This window comes from Dermacentor albipictus, unplaced genomic scaffold, assembly GCF_038994185.2.
Source record: "Dermacentor albipictus isolate Rhodes 1998 colony unplaced genomic scaffold, USDA_Dalb.pri_finalv2 scaffold_38, whole genome shotgun sequence".
Lineage (NCBI taxonomy): Eukaryota > Metazoa > Arthropoda > Arachnida > Ixodida > Ixodidae > Dermacentor > Dermacentor albipictus.
Genome location: NW_027225592.1, coordinates 43,322 through 65,113, shown reverse-complemented (window position 1 = coordinate 65,113; position 21,792 = coordinate 43,322). Strand labels below are relative to the sequence as shown.

The window sequence follows — 21,792 nt, the reverse complement described above, 5'->3', positions numbered from 1 at the left end:
TGGAAGGGGCGTTGATTTTTTTGAAGCAACTTCTTGCAGTAGGTATCGCCAATAAGTGTTAGTCCAGCGCGCTGTCTTCTTCAGCCGAGGTGCAGTGCTGTGCCTCATCCGTTGGAGCCGAGGAAGAGCTTCGATCGTGGCCAATTTCTGGATACGGAGCAGACGTGAGTGTGCTCAAACGTGTGTTAGAGCATTCATAAGTGATGACATCGCAAAAGCACATGCTTCAAATGACTGATGAATGTAGTAATATGGGCTCCTGACGAGAGCAGCGCACCCGCCTAGCTCAAGGAGGACCCCCTCCTTGAGCGAGGTTTTAGGCTGGAAAGCCTCGTAAGATCGGATTCCAGTCAGTCGTGATGTTGGACCAAAGTCGTTTATTACTTTCTTATGTGGTCGCGAAACGTCTCCGTCATGCATTGGGAGAACTTCATACGCTGCCAATAGTGACCGTGCGGCGCCGCCAACGATGGGGCACTCAAAGTCGGCAAGCGGAGCTGCAGGTGTGGGCTCTCGTGTTAATAATGAAAGCGGCCCGCTGGTGGGAAACAGTTCTTGGAAAGAAAAGCTTAGTGAACTCAGCCCTTGAACTGTACCTCAGCAGAGCGCGGTGTTTCGTGTTTCATAACTGTGCGCACTGTAGGGCCTCAGGCGATGACACTCGGAAAAAGGTTACTGCAGAAACTTCCTAGTGAGACTTGTCACACAGTGCGTATGCATTGTTTCCTTGTCGCTGATCTTGCACATTATCACCTCCTCTTATTTTCATTCTCGCGGACAACATGTCGAGATTAGAGACATGAAATCTCCACTTTCATCCGTTGAGTCCGGAGTACCCCAAGATAGCGCTCTCGACCACATTTTCTATATCTTATCTATTAACGGCCTCCAAAATCACATAGATGCTCTTTGCAGATGACGGCATTATACAGGGTTTCCCACGTAGCCTGAGCCACACATTAAAAATTTGCAAATGCCACGTGGCTGTACAGGACCAATGTAATGTTATTTGCATCCCTTGGAGATACTCAAATAAATTTTTCATTCAGCCTAATTAGATAATTAGTCTTATTTATTATTCATCTCAAATACTATAAATATATTACAAGTGTCGACGAGGAAAATACAAAGAGACATGAAAAACTCCCGATACAGCTTTCTGTTGCTCAATACGTGCTACATAAGAGTGTATTTCGGATACACGCAAAGTGCCTCGAGCATCCTGTCGCGCGGCAATTTTGCGCGCATTTGCACACTTCCTTTACGCTCGAAAAAACACTTTTATGTAGCACGTTATGAGCAACAGAAAGCTGTATCGAGAGATTTTCATGTCGCTTTACAATTTTCTCATTGACATTTTTATTCTAAGTGTAATATTTTAGAAGCTTAACCAATAATTAAATCTGATTACCTAATTAGGCAGAAGGAAAAGAATAACTTGAGTACGTCAAAGCGACGGCAAACAACATTACCTTGGTTCTGTCCAGCTACGTGACATTCGCTTATTTTTAAACCCTGGCTAAAGTTAGCTGGGACACCCTGTATACAGTAAAGTAGGAACAGTAGCTGACCAGAAAAAACTACAGGGTAACTTACAGAAAATAAACAAATGGCGTGATTATTGGCAGATGGAGCTAAATGCACTGAAAATCTTAGTCATGACAGTCCCTAAAAAAACATTTAAACTACTCTTACTACATTGATAACTGTGAACTTAAAATAGCTGAGCAGCACCCTGTAATTATCGACCCATTTCACTAACATGCATATGCTGCAAATAAATTTAACATATTATAGCTCTCATATCTACGGTCACCTTTATTCAAATAGCTTTTTTCTCTAATCAACATGGCTTCAGAAAAAGCTACTCATGTGACACTCAGTTATTTGAATTCACGACTGACCTTCACTTTAACATGAACTCTAACGATCAAACAGATTGCTTCTTTCTTGATTTCGCTAAGGCATTCGATACTGTACCTCATTAGCGTTTAATTTCCAAATTGTCTACGCTCTGTACTGATTCATTAACGCTCTCTTGGCTACGTACCTTCTTGTCGTCGCGTCTGCAATTTGCAGTGGTCCACAACATTTCGTCTAACCTTTGCGACGTCACATCCGGTGTTCCCCAATGTACTGAGTTAGGTCCATTACTCTTTTTATTATACATGAACGACTTTCCCGAGAACCTTTCATCCTCAGTTAGGTTGTTCGCCGACGACTGCGTCATCTTAACACTTCCAAATGCAAATTAATCTCGTTTAGTTGAAAGCGCAATAACTCAGTGTTCCACTATTCGATTAATAACACCGTATATAGTTTTGACAGCTCATTCGTACAAATACATCGGCGTTTATCTTTCATCGGACTTATCCTGGACAACGTATGTGGCAACTCTCATCCAAAGCTTCTCAATATCTCTGCTACTTGCGTAGAAACTTGCGTAACGCCCCTTCTAATGTACGAAAACTAGCATATCTTACCTATGTTCGCCCACAACTAGAATACGCCTCATCCACAAGGTCACCATATCCAGATTATCTAATCCGTATGTTCGAACCCGTTTAGAATAGGGCAGCCAGATTCATCTCTGGCAACTACGACTATCATTCGAGCATTACCCGAAGAAAACAAGACCTTGCATTTGATTCATTAGAACATCACCGTGTAACTGCTCTTTTATATCTGTTTCACAAGTAAATTCACAGTAATAACTTTCACTGTTCGCCGCTTCATGCACCTGTGCGCACATCTCGTCGCATTCACAAAGTACTTAGTTTCATGCGCATTCGTAGTCACACGCAAGCATTTAAATCATCACCACTGCCAAGAGCTATTGCACATTGTAAGCCGCCCGGATCACATTGCATCCATCTCCAGTTGTAAAACATTCCGTGATAACCTGAATTCATTGCGTGTTAATTTTTTTATAACGATGTTGCACTTTGCTATTTTTGTCATATAATTACTGTTGCCTCCCTTACTCAATGCCCTTCCATGAGCCTGTAAGCTAATGGGAATAAATAAATAAATAAGTACGGCGGCTTGATTTTCAGAAACGATCTTCGCTGCAACGATCGCATAGATTATAACTTCTCCAATGCCAAATAATGGCTCTGGTATCTCCGTTTGCGACACAAGAAACGAAATGTTTAGCGTATAAAACACTAATTTGGCCAATAATTGACCATGCAAAGGTTTTCTGAGATCCTTTCTCTGGTGCGAACATAAAAAAAATTGGAAAAACCTTAGCTTCTTACAGTCAGATTTATATTCAATAAATGGCGGCGGTCGGACTCCCCTTCTCAACTGTGTGCCCTGGCAGAGCTACACACATGAGCCGTCGTGGTTGCTCAGTGGCTATGGTGTTAGCCTGCTGAGCACGAGGTCGCCGGATCGAATGCCGGCCACGGCGGCCGCATTTCGATGGTGGCGAAATGCGCGAACAGCCATGTACTTAGATTTAGGTGAACGTTAAAGAACCCCAGCTATTAGTAATTTCCGGAGTCCTCCACTACGGCGTGCTTCATAATCAGAAAGTGCTTTTCGCATCTAAAACAGCATAATTTATATAAGAACTACCCGCATTACAGGCTGGGACTAAATACGAAAGGCTGAAATATCTTTATCTTATTGCTACGGAACAATATTTGCTATGACAAAAAGGCGAGCAGTGTGAAGGCGACGACGACAATTGGAGGCTAGCACGGGCTGTTGCCTCTTGGCCATGTGCGGCGTATTTCCTTGTAAATATACTTGTATATATCTTCTCGTCTGCGTCCTCCCAGGTAACATATCTGGTGGAGGTGTACATTCCCTGTACCTCGTCACGGAGCTTCGCAGCGGACGGTACGTCGAGCCTTCCGTCATGGCTGCCGGCGACGACAACTCCACTCAGCCGCCTTCGACACCTGCTGCCACTTCGAAGACCTACATCGTTCTCCCCGCTCCCCGTGATCCTGGCTTATTCTCGGGCAAAGATGGGGAAGACGTCGAGGACTGGATCAGCATGTATGAACACGTCAGCCGCCATACACGTGAGACCCCACTATCATGCTCGCCAACGTAGTCTTTTACCTCGGTGGCACACTTCGAGTTTGTTTCGGACGCATGAAGATGTGCTCACCATTTGAGATTCGCTTAAGCAAAAGCTCCGAGACTTGTTCGGCAACGCATACGGTCACCAGCTTGCCACGCAGAAGGCGTTATCCGGCCGTGTGCAGAGGACAACAGAGCCCTACGTCACGTACATTCAGGACGACTTGGCTCTGTGCAGCAAACTTGACGCACACATGGCTGAGTCTGACAAGGTTTCCCACATCTTCAGAGGCATTGCCAATGAAGCCTTCAACTTGCTCGTTTTCAACAACGTGGCGACCCTGAATGCAGTTATAAAAGAGTGCCGCCACCTGAAACTCGCTAAAAGCCGCCGTATCGAACAGCAGTTTGCCCATCTGCCCAACACCCCAGCGACATCTTCCTGCGCCGACACTCCTCGTCCCACCAACACTGGCAATGTTACCAGGATCGTCCGGCGTGAGATCGAGGCCACCTATACGGCTGCCTTCGACTGCAGCTCCTCCAGCGCACTTGCAGTCACGGTTTCCCTGATCCAGGCAGTTGTCCGCCAGGAGTTCGCAAACATGGGTCTTCACACCATCTACTCGGCCCATTGCCCTGAAACCCACCCGGCTTCTTCGATTCCGCCCCGACCCACATCTTATTACCCACCACATTTCCGCGACCCCATATGAATGGTGCACTGCTGACGACAAGCAAATTTGTTTTCACTGCCATCGAATCGGGCACATTTTTTGGCACTGTCGCAGTCGCTGGAGTTCCCCGACCCGGTATACTTATACTGCCAACTCTCGCCCCTCAGGTGGCCCTTTTCGTCCCTTTGCCGCACGCTCCGATAATGCTGCCACTGTTTCTCCTGCGTCGAACCGCCCCTATTCTCATTCGCCTTTGCCGCAACGACAACTATCTCGCTGTCCCCGGCCCCGTCTCTCCTCTTTGCCGACTACCTTCGGAAGCCGTTCCAGCCGGAAAACAAGAAGATGCAGCGCCTCGAAGTGACACTGCATTGCTGCCTACGCCGCCAAATCCTCTACTGACGATGCCCACTCATCTGAACCTTCTCGACATGCAAGTCCACGGTGTTCCTGTACCTGCTCTTATAGACACTGGGGCGCATTTGTCGGTAATGAGCGCTGACTTTCGTAACCACCTGAATAAAATTATCACGCCCGTCACGACACCTGTTGTCCGTGTAGCCGATGGCGGAACAGCCCCCGTAATTGGTATGTGTGCCGCCCGCGTCTCCTTCGCCGATCGCTTCACTATCTTGCTATTCACAGTCATCGCCCACTGTCCTCACGGCATCATCCTCGGCTTAGACTGCCTCTCCGCACATTCTGCTCTCATCGATTGTTCCGCCAGTACTCTCCGCCTTGACCTGCCTGTTCTGGATCCCGCTGAACCACACCCCACTCACCTCAGTTCCGTCAACTTCGTTCACTTGCTACCCTCGGCACTGACTTACGTTGGCATAGTGTAATACCCACCAGTGCCCCACGGTCACTACATCACGGCTCCTATGCAACACGTCCTCCTTACACACGGGATCACAGTACCTCATGCAGTTTTATATATTACGGTGAATTGCATCTGCCTGCCAGTGGTCAATTTTAGCACGACGACACAAGCGCTGCCACGCGGGATGTCTCTGGCCCAGCTTTGCTCATTCGAGGATCACTCAGTACCATCTACTGCAGTAGACGACAATTCAGCCGATCCTCCTCTACCATCGCAGTAGGCAAACTTGTACCATCGCCGACTTATAGAAAATGATTGCGCCCGACGTGCCGTCCGAGCACGCTCATGAGCTCTACCGCGTTCTGTTTCCCTACCACGATATGTATTTACTTTAACGATCATCCATTACCGGCGATACCCCTCCTATTTATCGCCACCCGTATCGAGTGTCACCAGCTGAGCGTCAAACTATTCACGCAGAAGTTCGCAAAATGCTTGCCCAGAACATTATTCAACGGTCATGTAGTCCATGGGCGTCACCTGTTGCACTGGTAAAAAAGAAGGATGGCTCATGGCGCTTTTTCTATGATTAGCATCACCTCAACAGGAATAACAAAATGGACGTGTATCCCCTACCGCGGATTGATGGCGCCCTTGCCTGCCTCCATGGTGTTCGCTATTTCTCCTCTATTCTCCTTCGCTCCGGCTGCTGGCCGATTGCCGTGGACGATCTCGACCGCGAGAAAACTGCTTTTGTAACACCCGACGGTCTTTATCAATTCAACGTGATGTCGTTCGGTCTATGTAACGCTCCTGCCACTTTTGAACGCATGACGGACTCCCTTCTTCACGGTTTCAAATGATCCACATGCCTGTCCTACTTGGTCCACGATATAGTATTCTCCCCAACGTTCGCTACGCATCTCCAGCACCTCTCAGCAGTCCTGGACGTGTTTCGATGAGCCGGTCTGCAACTAAACGCATCGAGGTGCCAATTTGGCCGTCGCTAGATTACCGTCCTTGGGCATCTCGTTGGAGCGAACGGAGTGCAACCGGATCCAGGCAAGATCCATGCTGTTACGCGCTTCCTTGTTCCGAAGTGTGTCAAGGATGTGCGCAGCTTCATCGGCCTTGGTTCATACTTCCGCCGTTCCGTGAAAAATTTCGCGGCCATAGCGCGACCTCTAACCGAGCTTTTGAAAAAAATACGCCCCTTTCAAGTGGGGCGATAACGAGGCCTCTGCATTCTTGCATCTAATCGACCTTCTCACAACGCCTCCCGTTCTTGCCGATTTCGATCCCTCTGCGCCTACCGAAGTCCGTACTGATGCCCGCGGTCACGGAATCGGCACAGTACTGGCACAACGCCAGCGCGGCAACGACCGTGTTATCGCTTACGCCAGCAGGCTCCTCTCACCCTCGGAGCGCAACTATTCCATCACTGAGCGCGAGTGTGTGGCCCTAGTTTGGGCGATTGCGAAGTTCCACTCATACTTATATGGCCGACCCTTTTCCCTTGTCACATACCATCACGCGCTTTGCTGGTTATGCTCACTGAAAGATCCTACACGAAGACTTGGTCGCTTGGCCTTATGCCTCCAAGAGTATTCGTAATCTGTCACCTACAAAGCTGGCCGACGATACAAGGACGCTGACTGCCTGTCTCGATACCCGGTAGACGAGCCTGAGGACGCCGACAGTAGTACCACCGACAGCATTTTCACTCTGTCTGCCTTCGCTAACATTGCCGATGAGCAGTAGCGATACCTATCGCTGCGAGCACTCATCGAGCGTCTGCGCTCTACACCTGCTTACACATCCGTTCGCCGATATGTCCTCGAGGGCGGCATTCTGTACCGAAGGAACTTCCTCCCTGACGGATCTGATTTTCTTCTGGCGTGCCAAACATATACGACAGACTGTGCTCTTTGAGATGCATGACGCACGCACTGCAGGACATCTTAGGGTAACCCGCGCGTACGACCGCGTCCACCGCCGCTTCTATTGGCCTGTTCTCGCTCGCACTGTCCGACGCTATGTTGCTGACTGTGATCCCTGCCAGCTTCGGAAAACACCTCAGGAGCTACTTCCCAGTCATCTCCAGCGATCACCCTCCCTGTGGAACCGTTCTTTCGTGTTGGATAAGCCCTCCTCAGTACCTTTCCCACCTCCTCCTCTGGGAACAAATGGGTCGCCGTCGCACATGATTACCCCACCCGATACGCTGTCACGCGGGCTCTCCCTACCAGTTGCGTCACTGACGTAGCCGGCTTTCACTTGCGTAACATTATCTTGCTTCATGGCGCCCCGCGACAGCTGCTTACTGACCGTAGTCGTAACTTCCTTTCCAAAGTTATCGCCGACATTGTGAGTTCCTGCTCCACTCAACACAAGCTGACTACCTCATACCATCCTCAAACCAATGGCCTGACAGCGCGGTTAAACCGTACTCTTACCGATATGCTGTCCAAGTACGTTTCCAAGGACCACCACGACTGGGACATTGCCCTTCCTCACGTCACATTTGCGTATAATTCTTCCCGGCACGACACCGCAGAATTTTCTCCGTTTTATCTACAGTACGGTCGCAAACCGACCTTGCCCCTTGACATGGCACTTCCGCCTGCTGCGATCTCAACAAGCGAGTATGCGCGATACGCCATCGCCTTCGCCGACCATGCATGCCAGCTTGTCCGTACTCGACTGACGGCCTCGCAAACCACTCAGCAGCGTCAGTACAACGCCCGCCACCACGACGTACAGTTTTCGTCTGGTGCGCTCGTGCTCCTGTGGTTGCCCTATCGTCACGTCGCCCTTTCAGCAAAGCTCCTTTCGCGATACACAGGGCCCTACCCCGTGCTGCGCCAGGTGACGCCTGTGACGTACGAAATTGCTCCTCTGAGTTCAACCTCGTCCTCTACCCTGGCATCTAGTGATGTCGTGCACGCCAGTAGGCTCAAGGCCTACTAGACTGCTTCCGAGTTCGGTCTTTAGTCGCTCCGGGACGACGCTTTTGCCACCGGGGGTATTGCTACGGAACAGTATTTGCCATGACGAAGAGGCGAGCAGTGTGAAGACGACGACGACGATTGGAGGCTAGCGCGGGCTGTTGCCTGTCGGCCAAGTGCGGCGTATTTTCTTGTAAGTACACTTGTATATAGTTTTCGTCTACGTCTTCCTACGTAACAATATTACTAATCCTCATGTTCATACAAAATACGCCGAATATATTGAATTTCTTCACAGTGAGATTTCTAACGTCGCCATTCAATTTTTATTTTTGCGATAGCAATTACGTGGACGCGGCAGGCGCATTTTGCCATCGCCGTGATGTTCCATATACAGTCCAACGGCGATAACCATCGCTGCGCGTAGTATGCTGTATCTGCGAGTGAAATCACGCTAGGGAAGCCGACAATCGCGGCTCAACCTCGCGCCGTATCTGGAGTAATGAGGGGAGGTAGCGCGGGGAGGAGGGGCGGCGGCTTTGACTCTGCCAACAAGTGCGTAGTTCGCACTGCCGCGCGCGGTCATGCGCGCCGTCTCTTGAAAGTAATCTGCAGAGAGCTCATACCTTTGTGCACGCTGTGTCCCCGCCGATTTTGCGTTGAAGCGATAGAATGCACGGAGATCACTTCGCTCGCTGCTGCTGCCGCTGCCGCGCTTGCTCACATCAGCGTTTTTACAGCGAGTGTCGGCGCTCATAGAATTTGCTTCTGCGGGCGAACACAATGGCTTGTTATTTCAATTAGTAAACGAATGTTTCCAAGTGTTTCCGGCCGATAAAACTACTATCGTTACTTCGTATAGATGTCCACTAATTTGCGATCGCAATCGATGCTTCGCCTTTCAGGCTAAACTGCGACTTTTCTGTACTGCTGTTGTTTGTACTGACTACATTAAGTATAGCTTCTTTCGAAGAGCCATCAGCGGATGCAACTCTGTGTCCGAAGATGCCGTCTCATACACAGCAACTGATTCATTCATAAAACACATAGTTGACATTCTGATTTGTAACTGCTAAGAGAATTGTTTTTGCCTCTATGTGACATGGTGCTATTATTGGCTAATATTTTGCCTATATCTTATTTGGTGCTCCTAATTTGTCCCTTCACCTGTTAGACATCTTTGCAAAAAGTATCTGTAATGATTGTGTTTTAGAACGCTAACTTTTACATATTTTGACTTGTTCCACTCTTGTAATATAACTGTGCCCTTGCTGACCGTATATATGTAATTAACTAAAAAATTAATTAGGTATTAACTGTGTAATACATATATGTTTGCACTACACCATACCAACCTAGAAGTGAGCAAACTTCGCCGTTACATGACCAGATGTGTTCTGACACATATTTGAGGCATGCAACGAATGATTGATTGATTGGACGAGTGGCTCGTTGTGTCGAGGATGAGGCAATGTGCTTCTAGACTTGCAATGAACAGTTGCAGTTACCTGATTTGTGAACCTAATAGGTAGGAATTAATCTAATAGGTGAAGTAAATGTAATCGTATGACGCATTGTGCTTCTATACTTGCAATGAACAGTTGCAGTCACCTAATTCGTGAACCTAATAGGTAGGAAACAATCTAATGGGTGAAGTAAATGTAATCGTATTCATTCCTAATTACGGTTAAGTAATGTTTCGTTAATTAGTCACCATTACCCTTATTAACATTCATTTCCATCCCTCGTTGCTCAGTGGCTTTGGCGTTGCGCTGCTGAGCACGAGGTCGCGGGATCAAATACCGGCCACGGCGGTCGCATTTCAATGAGTGCGAAATGCAAATGCGCCCATGTACCATGCATTGGGTGCAATTTAAAGAGCCCCACGCGGCAAAAATTAAGCCGAAGTCCCCTACTACGGCGTGCCTCATGATTATGTCATGGTCCTGGCACATAAAACAACAGAATTAAAAATACACATCTTGATTGGGCTTCAGTAATGTAATCGCAAATAAATTTAAATAGGCTTAAGTCATCTCTACCGCCGAGGTTGCTCAGTGGCAATGGTGTTGGGCTCCTGAGCACGAGGTCGCGGGATCGAATCCCGGCCGCATTTCGATGTGGGCGAAATGCGAAAACACCCGTGTACTTGGATTTAGGTGCACGTTAAAAAACCCCAGGTGGTCGAAATTTCCGGAGTCCTCCACTACGGCGTGCCTCAAAATCAAGAAGTGGTTTTGGCACGTAAAACACCATAATTACTTAAGTCATCTTAATTACGCTTAGTTATGATTCAAAGTAATTTGAATGTTAAACAATCGAGATTAAGCTGAACTATACCTAAGTAGCTTTACTTATTGTTGATTAGGCTATTTGCTATGTTGATTAAGCTATTGGTGAGGCTTGTAATTTAACCTAAAATATTTTTAATTATCCTCACTAGTCCCGATTACTCCCAATTAATCTTCATCGCGCTTAGGCAATTTCATCGTATTAAATCTCCATTAGGCTTCCTTATCCTTCTTTAGTCTTAGGAGCATTTTCAGACTTAACAATTCTATCGTAATTAATTTAACCAGCATTGCCATTTGTTGGAAGTGTTGGTAAATTGACTTGGAAAGCCTATTTAGCACCATCGGACAAGGATAGAAGGGAGACGACACCCCGATGCGCTAACTTCAACAGCTTTATTTTCAGGAAACATTCACCTATTTAACCCATGCATGCACATTGACGCCACTTCATTCAAAGTTCAACCATCCAAAAAGGCCGTCTCCTTATCTAACAAGCCGACCGAAGAGGCACTAACACACGCATCACTGTTGCGGCAGATAGCTTGAGCCTCAATAATCTCTCGCACATTAATAAGGGGGAAATGAGACGTCCACCCAAATGTAGTTAAGTGCTACAAGGGAAACCCGCATGGGTTTCTTTTATAGCACATAAACTTAGCCTAAGTTAAACTTAACTTAAACTCAACTACATTTGGATGGACGTCTCATTTTCCCTTTATTAGTTACTTATCTCCACCTTGCGGGTTTCCCCAGAACTATTACGTCAAACGCTTGCCCTTGCCTCGAGTTGTTGACAAATTCGACATCGCCCTATCATCTGCTAGGCGCCTGGTTAGCTCAGATGGTAGAGTGGCTGCCCCGGACGACGGCGGTCCCGGGTTCGAATCCCGGACCAGGACGAATTTTTCTTCAACGGCGAGGCTTTTCTTTCGAGGGACCCGTATGTGTTTCCTTTGTAGCACCTAACTGTGTTTTGGTGGACGTCTCATTTTTCCCTTATTAATTACTTCTCCCCACCTTGCGGGTTTCCGTAGAACTATTACGCGTCAATCTCTTGCACATCTATATCTTTGTGCTTTGCAAGAACAAGGCACGACTCATACACCGGCGCGCAGCCGCGTTTTTGACAGTGAGCGGACAGATGAGCGTATTGCTTATTCCTCACGTTTAGACTGTTTTCGTAACCGGTTATTAAGACACCTTCCTCTCTCTCCGGTGTATTTTTTTCCTGCAGGACGACGGAAGTTCGTAAACAGCGTATATGCAACCGGCGGGCGTTTTACGATTATTCGTAGAGCATCCGACAGCTCACTTACGGTACGGGTCCGTTAACAGACATATTTGCGCGAGTTTTTCTGGCGCTGAAAAGACCGCTTTTGTCTGCCCGGCTAGCCATTTCATTAAAACTATATGTGCTACTCTATGCAGATAGGGCACTACCGCTGCCTTCCTTCTGCTGTCCGCCCATTGAGTTGCGCGTCCCGAGTCTTACTATCTGAACAGCATCTTTTTACTGCGAAAGCTGTATATGACAACCTTCCGTAGTTTTTTCGGCGTTCGGCAACAGAAATGAACTTGGCGATTTTTAACAGACCCATACGGGTGCATCGCGCTGGCGCAGATGTCAAAAGGCTGAACAGATTAGAATGCTCGCCGTGAACAATCGCATGACATCAAGGTTATCGCAGTATATAAGCAGGAAAGTATCGGCGCTAAAAACAGCTCTGTTATCGATGGGGTTATAAGGTGGAGAAGCATCGTAGAGGGAGCTAAAGGGAGAGACGTTCTTCTTGTCACAGGTCGCAACGATTTCATACCAGCTGTCGATGACTTTTTACTGTTCCTTTACTTGTTTCTAAGTCTTCTACATAGTCTAAATAACCCTTCCGTCCTCAATGTCCACCTGAATGTCGGCCAACTCACGCACTCAATGGCAAGATCAGATAATGGGTGTATGCCGCTCTTCAATGCACCTTCTTCACGCCAAGTTTGATAGCCTGCTCATTTCTGCTGCAGAAGTGCTTCCAATCTGCAACACGTGGGCAAAATGCCCAAACACAACGCGACGAAAATCAATCGAGTACTTTCGATGTTTTCAACTACGGCATCTCTCTTAAGGCTCTTTTAAACTGGTGACTAGCACAGGTCGTACGACCGGTCGTATGTTTGGACGCAAACGGTTGCTTTGGTCGAATAGAGACCGTTTCTGGTAATTCGCTCGCAAAGCGACTGCCGTCAATAAATTTTTAGCCACAGCCTTATCAGCCCTTAGCCACGGCGTAGATTTAAGAAATTGAAACCCGTCAAATAATCCACGTGTGCACAAGTGATCCTTATCATGTCACAGGAATGATCTTGATCTAAAATTAGCGCCGAATGCTACTTCAAGGCTGCTTCTAATCTACGGCAGTGGAATGGGCCTTTAGCTGGCGAATCTGTAGTCTGTGTTTTATCCTTTTTCTGAAGATCCCTTTTTCATGATCAATTTTCATCCAGAAGGAGATCAAAATTCTGCGAACTCCGAATATACACGACCCGAAATACAGCCCTCGATTATGCCTGGTTTGCGCTACCATGGCGCTGTAGTAAGCAGGCATGGTGACAGAGCCAATGAGAGTGGCCGAAGCGCTTACCTTTCATGCTGCCCACGCCCCAGACAACGACGTCGCCGCAGCTACGAAGGCCAGCCACAGTTGCGGCTGGGTAGAAGTAGCGAGACACGATGAAGAAGAATGCCAGCACGAAGAAGCCGAGGATGGTAGCTAGGCACAGGCACATCAACTGGAAACATTCAAACTTGGTTTCGTGAGAACGCACAGGCAACAGAGACTGATGAATCAAAGTCTCTCTCGCTATCCTATTGCAAGATACGCGCGCGCGCGCATTTGGATAAATTTCACCTGTACACAGCCGGGATAGGCGGAAGAGGCGGGAAGCGAGATAGCCAGAAGTGGAGGTGGAGGAGCCCGAATGGCGAGACTAGAAATGAAATAGACCTTATACTTTGCGCTGACCCTGGCATCATACAAGATGTGGACGTGCTCGGCAAGGTGCGCTGCCGCGACAGATGGCAAGAACTCCAATTATCCTAGACCTGAGGAGGGAATGGAAGAAACCGGTACATAAGAAGCCGATCAATGAGTTAGCGGTAAGAGGGAAAATAGAGGAATTCCAGATCAAGCTACGGAACAGGTATTCGGCCTTAACTCAAGAATAGGACCTTAGTGTTGAAGATATGCACGACAATCTTATGGACATCATTAAGGAGTAGGCAATAGAAGTCGGTGGTAACTCCGTTAGACAGGATGCCAGTAGCCTATCGCAGGAGACGCAATCAAGAAACGCCAATGTATGGAAGTCTGTAACCGTACAGCTAGAATAAAAGTGGCACAACTTTCTAAGTTAATCAACAAGCGTAAGACAGCTGACATAAGGAAGTATAATATGGATAGAATTGAACATGCTCTCAGGAACGGAGGAAGCCTAAAAGCAGTGAAGAAGAAACTAGGAATAGGCAAGAATAATATGTATGCGTCCAGAGACTAAGCCGCAAATATCATTACTAATATGGATGAGATAGTTCAAGTGGCTGAGGAGTTCTACAGAGATCTATACAGTAACACTGGCACCCACGACGATAATAAAAGAGAGAATGGTCGAAAGGAATTTGGAATCGAACAAGTAATGCCGGAAGAAGTAAGGAAAGACTTGGGAGATATGCAAAGGGGTAAGGCAGCCGGGGAAGATCAAATAACAGCAGATTTTTTTTATTTATTTATTTTAAAAACCTTACAGGCCCCATGGGGGCATTGCGTAAGGGGGGTTACAAGATCAGGGCAAAAAAAAAAACAGTAAACAGCCTTCTAAAGTGGAAAACAAAAGATACACCTCAATGCAGGGCTCATCAACATTACTACCAAGGTCAAAACATGAAAAGTTGAAGGATGGCGGGCGTTGAAGGATGGTGGGCAGATTGTTCTAGAAAAACTGGCCACCCTGTATACGCAATGCCTCATGACTTCGAGCGTACCGGAATCTTGGAAGAACGCTAACATAATCCTAATCCATAAGAAAGGGGACGCCAAAGACTTGAAAAAGTATAGACCCATCAGCCTACTGTCCGTTGCCTAAAAAGTATTTACTAAGGTAATCGCAAACAGAATCAGGAACACCTGATACTTCTGTCAACCAAAGGACCAGGCAGGATTTCGTAAAGGCTACTCAACAATAGACCATATTCACACTATCAATGAGGTGATAGAGAAATGTGCGGAATATAACCAACCCTTATATGTAGCTTTCATTGATTACGAGAAAGCGTTTGATTCACTCGAAACCTCAGCAGTCATTGAGGCATTACGGGGTCAGGGTGTAGACGAGCCCTATGTAAAAATACTGAAAGATATCTATAGTGCCTCCACAGCCACCGTAGTCCTCCATAAAGAAAGCAGCAAAGTCCCAATAAAGAAAGGCGTCAGGCAGGGAGATACGATCTTTCCAATGCTATTCACAGCGTGTTTACAGGAGGTATTCAGAGACCTGGATTGGGAAAAATTGGGGATAAGAGTTAATGGAGAATACCTTAGTAACTTGCGATTCGCTGATTATGTTGCCTTGCTTAGTAACTCAGGAGACCAACTGCAATGCATGCTCACTGACCTGGAGAGGCAAAGCAGATGAATGGGCCTAAAAAATATTCTGCAGAAAACTAAATTAATGCTTAACAGTCTCGGAAGAGAACAGCAGTTTACGATAGGTAGCGAGGCACTGAAAGTGGTAAGGGAATACATCTACTTAGGACAGGTAGTGACCGCGGGTTCGGATCATGACGGAAATAATCAGAAGAATAAGGATGGGCTGGGGTGCGTTCGGCAGGCATTCTCAGGTCATAAACAGCAGGTTGCCATTATCCCTCAAGAGCAAAATGTATAAGAGCGGTGTCTTACCAGTACTCACGTATGCGGCAGAAACCTGGTAGCTTACGAAAAGGGTTCTACTTAAATTGAGGACAACGCAACGAGCTATGGAAAGAAGAATGATAGGTGTAACGTTAAGGGATAAGAAAAGAGCAGATTGGGTGAGGGAACAAACGCGAGTTAATGACATCTTAGTTGAAATCAATAAAAATAAATGGGCATGGGCAGGACATGTAATCAGGAGGGAAGATAACCGATGTTCATTGAGCGTTACGGACTGGATTCCAAATGAAGGGAAGCGTAGCAGGGGGTGACAGAAAGTTAGGTGGGCGGATGAGATTGAGTAGTTTGCAGAGACAACATGGCCACAAATAGTACATGACCGGAGTAGATGGAGAAGCATGGGAGTGGCCTTTGCCCTGCAGTGGGCGTAACCAGGCTGATGATGATGATGATGATATTGATGTACAAAGGCGTAAATGAGTGCACTGTGTATTAAAACGAATTCAAGGCACTGGACGTCATTGTGCGACCCGTTGTTTCAATAGGCAGTGCTTGAAGTTTCCTGCATGGCGGCTACCCGAGTTCGGCGGCTATTCCGTGTCACCCCCTCCCCTCGACCCCATCGTTACTTCTCATTCTTCGAGAAGTTTATTAATTTGGCAATAAAGTTCAAGAACGAACACGTGAACTCCTGCTAAGCTTGTCCTGATCAGGTCCCACAATTTTCAGCGTGTTATGGTATGTTCCGTTCGTAGCTTTTCAACGGCAGGATTGCAAACTAATCGACTACATAATCCTGGTAAGAGCAGCAATTATCCCCTATATATAGGCAGTTATATTCTGCTTGTCTATTGTTAGCTTGATGCTATTGTAGCCAATGCCAGAAGGCTACACCGCGATGCATTCGACGCGCTTGCTATAGTGGCCATTTGTTAGCATATTCGACACCCATAACTTATGCGGTAACAGAGCAACACGGAAAATTCGGCACTTAAGCCATTTTTTGGTGGCCGTTTCGGGGCGCTCCAAAATGAGTACTCCGACTACACTTGGATTGCAATTTCAGATTGCTGAAATTCGACTTGGAGCGAATTGCGGGATAAGGGTTGTTTTTATTCACGTGAATGCTGTGTAGTTTCCACCAGTGCACTATATATGCGGTGTCAGAGCAATCCCCCTACCTTTCTCGCTCTTGCCCCACAAGCAACTTTGACCCTCTTTTCTAAATTCATTCATTCATTCATTCATTCATTCATTCATTCATTCATTCATTCATTCATTCAGTCATTCATTCATTCATTCATTCATTCAGTTTTTCCGGCGCGGCCATTTACGCTACATCGCGATTGCGCTTTAACTTCGCGCGGACGAGGTGTGTGTGCCACGCGTGGATGGCGGAGAAACAGCAAGGTTTGCATTTCTTTCTCGCACTTTCGGCCGCCGCAATAACTTAGTGGCTATGGTGTTTAGCTGCTGCGCTCGAAGTCATGGGGTCCATCCCTGCCGCGGCGCCTGCATTTCGAAGAGGCCGAAACGGAAAAACTTTACATTTTAGGGGCACTTTCAAGTTTTTTGTCTAATTGAGAGCTAAGTGACAGCGGCCACTGTGCACCATAGTGCTCAAAATTCTTTGTACTACGAAAGCGATGGCCACTGTATCGGTCGCTTTCGTGGCCCAACATTTTTTTTTTTTTTGTCTGGCTCGCGCCGTGATTCTATGTGATGCAGCGGCGTCGTTCAGTCGGGCAATACCCGAAGTTCCAACCTGACCTCACTTCCTTTCCTCTCACTGCTCCGGAAATTGACTCGCCATTCCAGTAAGTCGTTCTTTCTCTAACTCATATCAAGAGGGCCTAGCATTGTGACTAGGAGGACTGGACCAACCACCAAAACGTACCATTATATTGTTCTCTGGAGCTCCGGAAACCAGATCAAAACAAGCGTGCCACTGAAAATGTTATTTAGTCTGCTTTCGGAAGACTACTGCAATCTCTCACCCATGGCACCCAAACATGGCAACTTCGCGCGGTATTCGGTAGGTATCACATTTAAAAGTATGGTGACACAAATCGAACGGTGCAAAAGACTGTCCTTTTCCCTAGACTCTTTACGGCTGCAAGCTGTACGCTACTAAATGTCCCTGTTTTTAAAGTCGCAACTTCATATTGTCAATTTGTCCATAGAGACATGCTTAGACGAGACGCTGCAAGGGGTGTAGCATTCAAAAAGTCCGACTCACTCGGTTCGTGCGTATCTGCCGAAAGTATAAATTAGCGTAGGGTCGTGGCTGTATTCATGAGAATTGGTGATGACCTCATGGCGGTGACGATGTAGCGACATTATTTAAGTCAGAAGAATATCATCTTCCGCGGCCAAATAAACAAAAAAGCGACAGTGATTTTTAAGCGTCTAAACCACGATCTGATTATGATGCACGCCATAGTGGGGGGGAGGGGGGGGGGGCTCCGAATCAGTTTTCACCACTCCCTTTAACGTGCACTCAATGCAGGGCACGAGAGCATTTTTGCTCTCCACCCCCATCGCAAAAGGCCCGCGGCGGGCTTAACCCACCACCTAAGCAGAGGAACACGGAAGGAAGAAAAGGAAAGGAAGCAAAGGACCACGGTAGCCACGGGGCTAAGGCGGTGCACCCGCGGCCAAATACGAGACGATGAGCAGATAACGCTGCAATCTGTCAGCATAGGCCAGGTGAGTGTTTGTCGGCCAGGGCATTAAGGAAGCGGAGGTAAAGATTTTAGTGGCACTAATCATTCCATTGCGAAGCTACCATTGGCTATAGCCATCACATGTCCAGGAATTCTGGACATTGCCCTACGCATTTGTGTGGAACTTCGCGGCAATGCAGAAGCGTAACTGAATGGGCACCATTTTTAGGAAACTATATTTCAAAATATCGGCCGAGTATTAGCAAGTTTCATTTGGCATCTCCGAGAAGGTTCTGCCTTGTAACAACATATGCATTTACAGTAGTTAGTCGTAACATTGGTGCTACGTTAAAGCAGTGTTACGGTCAGGGTTGGGCGGTGAAGTCATACGACAGGAGCAACCTCCCGGCACAGGGCACATTGACTTGAATAAAATCTAGCCATCATCAAGAAGCCAAAAAGCTGGGATGACACGAAGAAGAAGCGCTCCATAGTTGTAACAAATAACGAGAAAACAAAAGGGTGGCGAGTGAGCTCGTGCAAGAGAACATTAAATGCACAAGTAAACAATGGGAGCATAACACTGGTAAAAGAGGCAAAGGCGCATCAAGAACATTCTGGAACCGTGTAATAGCACTCGGAGCTCTAACTAAAAATTCGCAAACAGCTATAAAGAATGAAGAGGGCAACACCTTCGAAGGAAACGATGCGCTGTGGTGCCTCAGAGACGTTATTAGGGATAACTTCGGCCCAGAAGAAAGTGTAGTTTACATGCAAACAGATCCATCAACAGAGAAGCCCGAGAGATCAAAATTTAGCACAGAAAACAGTTTACTGGAAAAAAGCAGAAGGAAATATCCCTAATAATACAGCTGCAGGACCCGCTGAAATCCCAGTACAGCTAATGAAAAAATTCCGTTTCCCCCGAAAGGCGAACCATCGATTGCGATAGCAAATTACTAGACAGCTATATTAAGTAAGAAGAGTAGTTTTATCGGCCCTTTCAACATGGAAACATTCCCTTACTAACTAAATAACAAGCATCCTTGATGTCAGCACGCAAAGGCGAACATGAACACATCACACACCGTGACCGCGGACACCCGCTGTCAAAACGCTGGTGTGAGGAAGCGCGGCAGCAGCAGCGAGTGTAGTGACCTTCTTGCTATCTATAGCTTCAACGCAAACTGAGCGATGAAAATACAACACTCAAAAAAGGTAGGAGCCATCGGCACACCTACACTCTACATATCCCTTTCAAGATAGGGCGCGCGCGTCCGCGGAACGCGCAGCTGCTGCCGGAGCGCAACGCCGCTCCCCTCCCTTGTCCCGAGACCATTCGCGTGAGGGAAAACAACGCGCTGCCTGCCCGCTTTCCTTCCTTGTGCGCGCTAGATTTAGCCGCGATCATTGGCTCCGATCGGGCACGGCCGCGCAATCTGCAGTTGCTTCAAAAGTGATTAAAACGAAGATAATCCCGGTTGGATGGCGCGAAAGCAAGATAAAACTTATATACAAAGACAAACGTGATAAGGCTAGGACGAGCTCGTACAGGACAGTTACAGTAACATCGGCGATATAGGGAATGGCAGTGCAAGCCATAAAATCAAAACAGTCGAGGTGGGTGGAAAATATGATGTACTGAGGGAACTACCGAATGAATTAAGACCGGGTGGAAGGGGGGAGGGGAGGGCTATTCTCCAAGTGGATCCACCTAGTGGATATGTTCATTTCGTCTGCTGCTGGAGTTCTGATTGGCTCTGCAGGGGTACGGGTCAGGACGAGACCGGCTACTAAGGCAATCAGCACTTCAGCAGCAGACGGGCATGTCCACTAGCAGATTAGCCCCCCAGGCAGACGCAAAGAGGATAATATGTTTGTGCCAACTCAGTGCATAGAAGTTTCTGTAGCTCAGAATAGACCTTTATGAATAGCATTTCTGGATAATAAGGGAGCCTACGACAACGTAGACAGGGAATTGTTATGGAATATTCTCAAGCACGAAGGCATAGATGATTTCGTGGCGCTGCTGAGGGAGACAAATAGAGACGACCGAGTAAAAATTGTATGAGAAGGCCGCAAATGTAATAAAGGCGGCGGGAGGATTCACCAAGGACTGAAGCAAGGATGTCCTCGTTTTGCATTGTTTTCTGAAGTGAAGGCGCTAAAATGACGGAGGACAAAGCAGAAACACACACACTTTGTCCTCCGTCATTTTAGCGCCTTCACTTCAGAAATCATGCCTAACCAACACGCCCAACTATCCATCCTAATTTCCATTATTGTTCACGCTGTCTCTTAAGGGAATAGAAAGACGACTGGAAAGCAGTGAATTAGGGCTTGTTTAATCATACATGCGTAATGGACAAATGGTGAAACAGAAGGTCGTCACAGTGATATATGCGGACGATATAGTGCTACTAGCGAGCAATGCAATAACATTTACCGAACCTTGTGAATATGTGTGGCAACGCATCGACAAATGTAGACCTCAAGTTCAGCACAGGGAAATGAGGAATCATAGTCTTCAATGAAGAGACGAGTGAGTGCGTCAGACCCATAGTGTTGGAACCTCAGTGCTGACACCCGTTATTGCAGTCGCACCGCTGGCACGAGTTGTGCAAATGGGTCGCAAGCCCCAAGGGTAGCGTTGGCCTGGCGGCCGGGGGCACCACTGGAAGCATCCGAAGGTCCTGGCAAAGCATGAGTCAACTGCTAACAGAACAACTTGTTTATTCTAGCATCGCAAAAAAGCGGCCGGTCAGGTCGACCGAAGTGGAGAGACGGGAGAGCACGCGTCTCGACGGAAGAATTCGGAGCCTCTCTCTTGGCGTCCGGGGGCAGCTGCTTTTATACTCTTGGCGTCGCGGGCAAGAAGGAAGGTCACGGGATGACACCACGTGACAGCGAGGCACGGACGAGCTGAGAGACATGTAGAGACGAGTGTAGTGACGCATCAGCCGGGCCGGCGCCGGTCACACCTCCTCGCTTCACACTTGGGGAGCTCCTCTCCCCGGCCGCCGCGCTTTGACAAGCGTGGGCACACACACACACACGCACACACAAAGACACGTGGCACTGAACATGCCGGGACGCGCTGGGCGGGGATGCGTCGCGGCCGCTCCGAACGGGCCAAAATGTCCGCCGCTTTGAACGAAGCCCTGGCGTCCGTTGCATCCGCGCCGGCTACACCGCGAGTCGTAGGCGAAACGTAACAGACCGCCCCGCCGGGGGAAGGAGATCCCGATGGTCAGGGTACTGCATCCGCTGTCCGGAGGGATGTCGCTCGATGATGCTCATAACCGAAGTCGGTCGTCCCTCGGCGTTTCTTGAGCGCAGCGCACCGAGAAGGCCTCGTTCTCACGTTCAGGTACACACAGTACACTGCAAAGTGACTTCGGGAGAGTTGTCATTTTTCTCTCGTTCC

The 21,792-nt window shown here is 47.7% G+C and overlaps 1 protein-coding gene across 3 annotated transcripts in view; it reads right to left on the bottom strand.

Annotated features, from left to right (window-relative positions):
- Nucleotides 1-21,792, bottom strand: part of LOC135916947 (uncharacterized) — a 206,052-nt gene that overhangs the window by 141,470 nt on the left and 42,790 nt on the right. For all 3 annotated transcript variants that reach the window (XM_070529954.1, XM_070529955.1, XM_070529953.1), the window contains one exon: nucleotides 13,414-13,561. In XM_070529954.1, coding sequence (XP_070386055.1) covers nucleotides 13,414-13,561 — 148 coding nt within the window. The remainder of the gene's footprint in view (nucleotides 1-13,413; nucleotides 13,562-21,792) is intronic.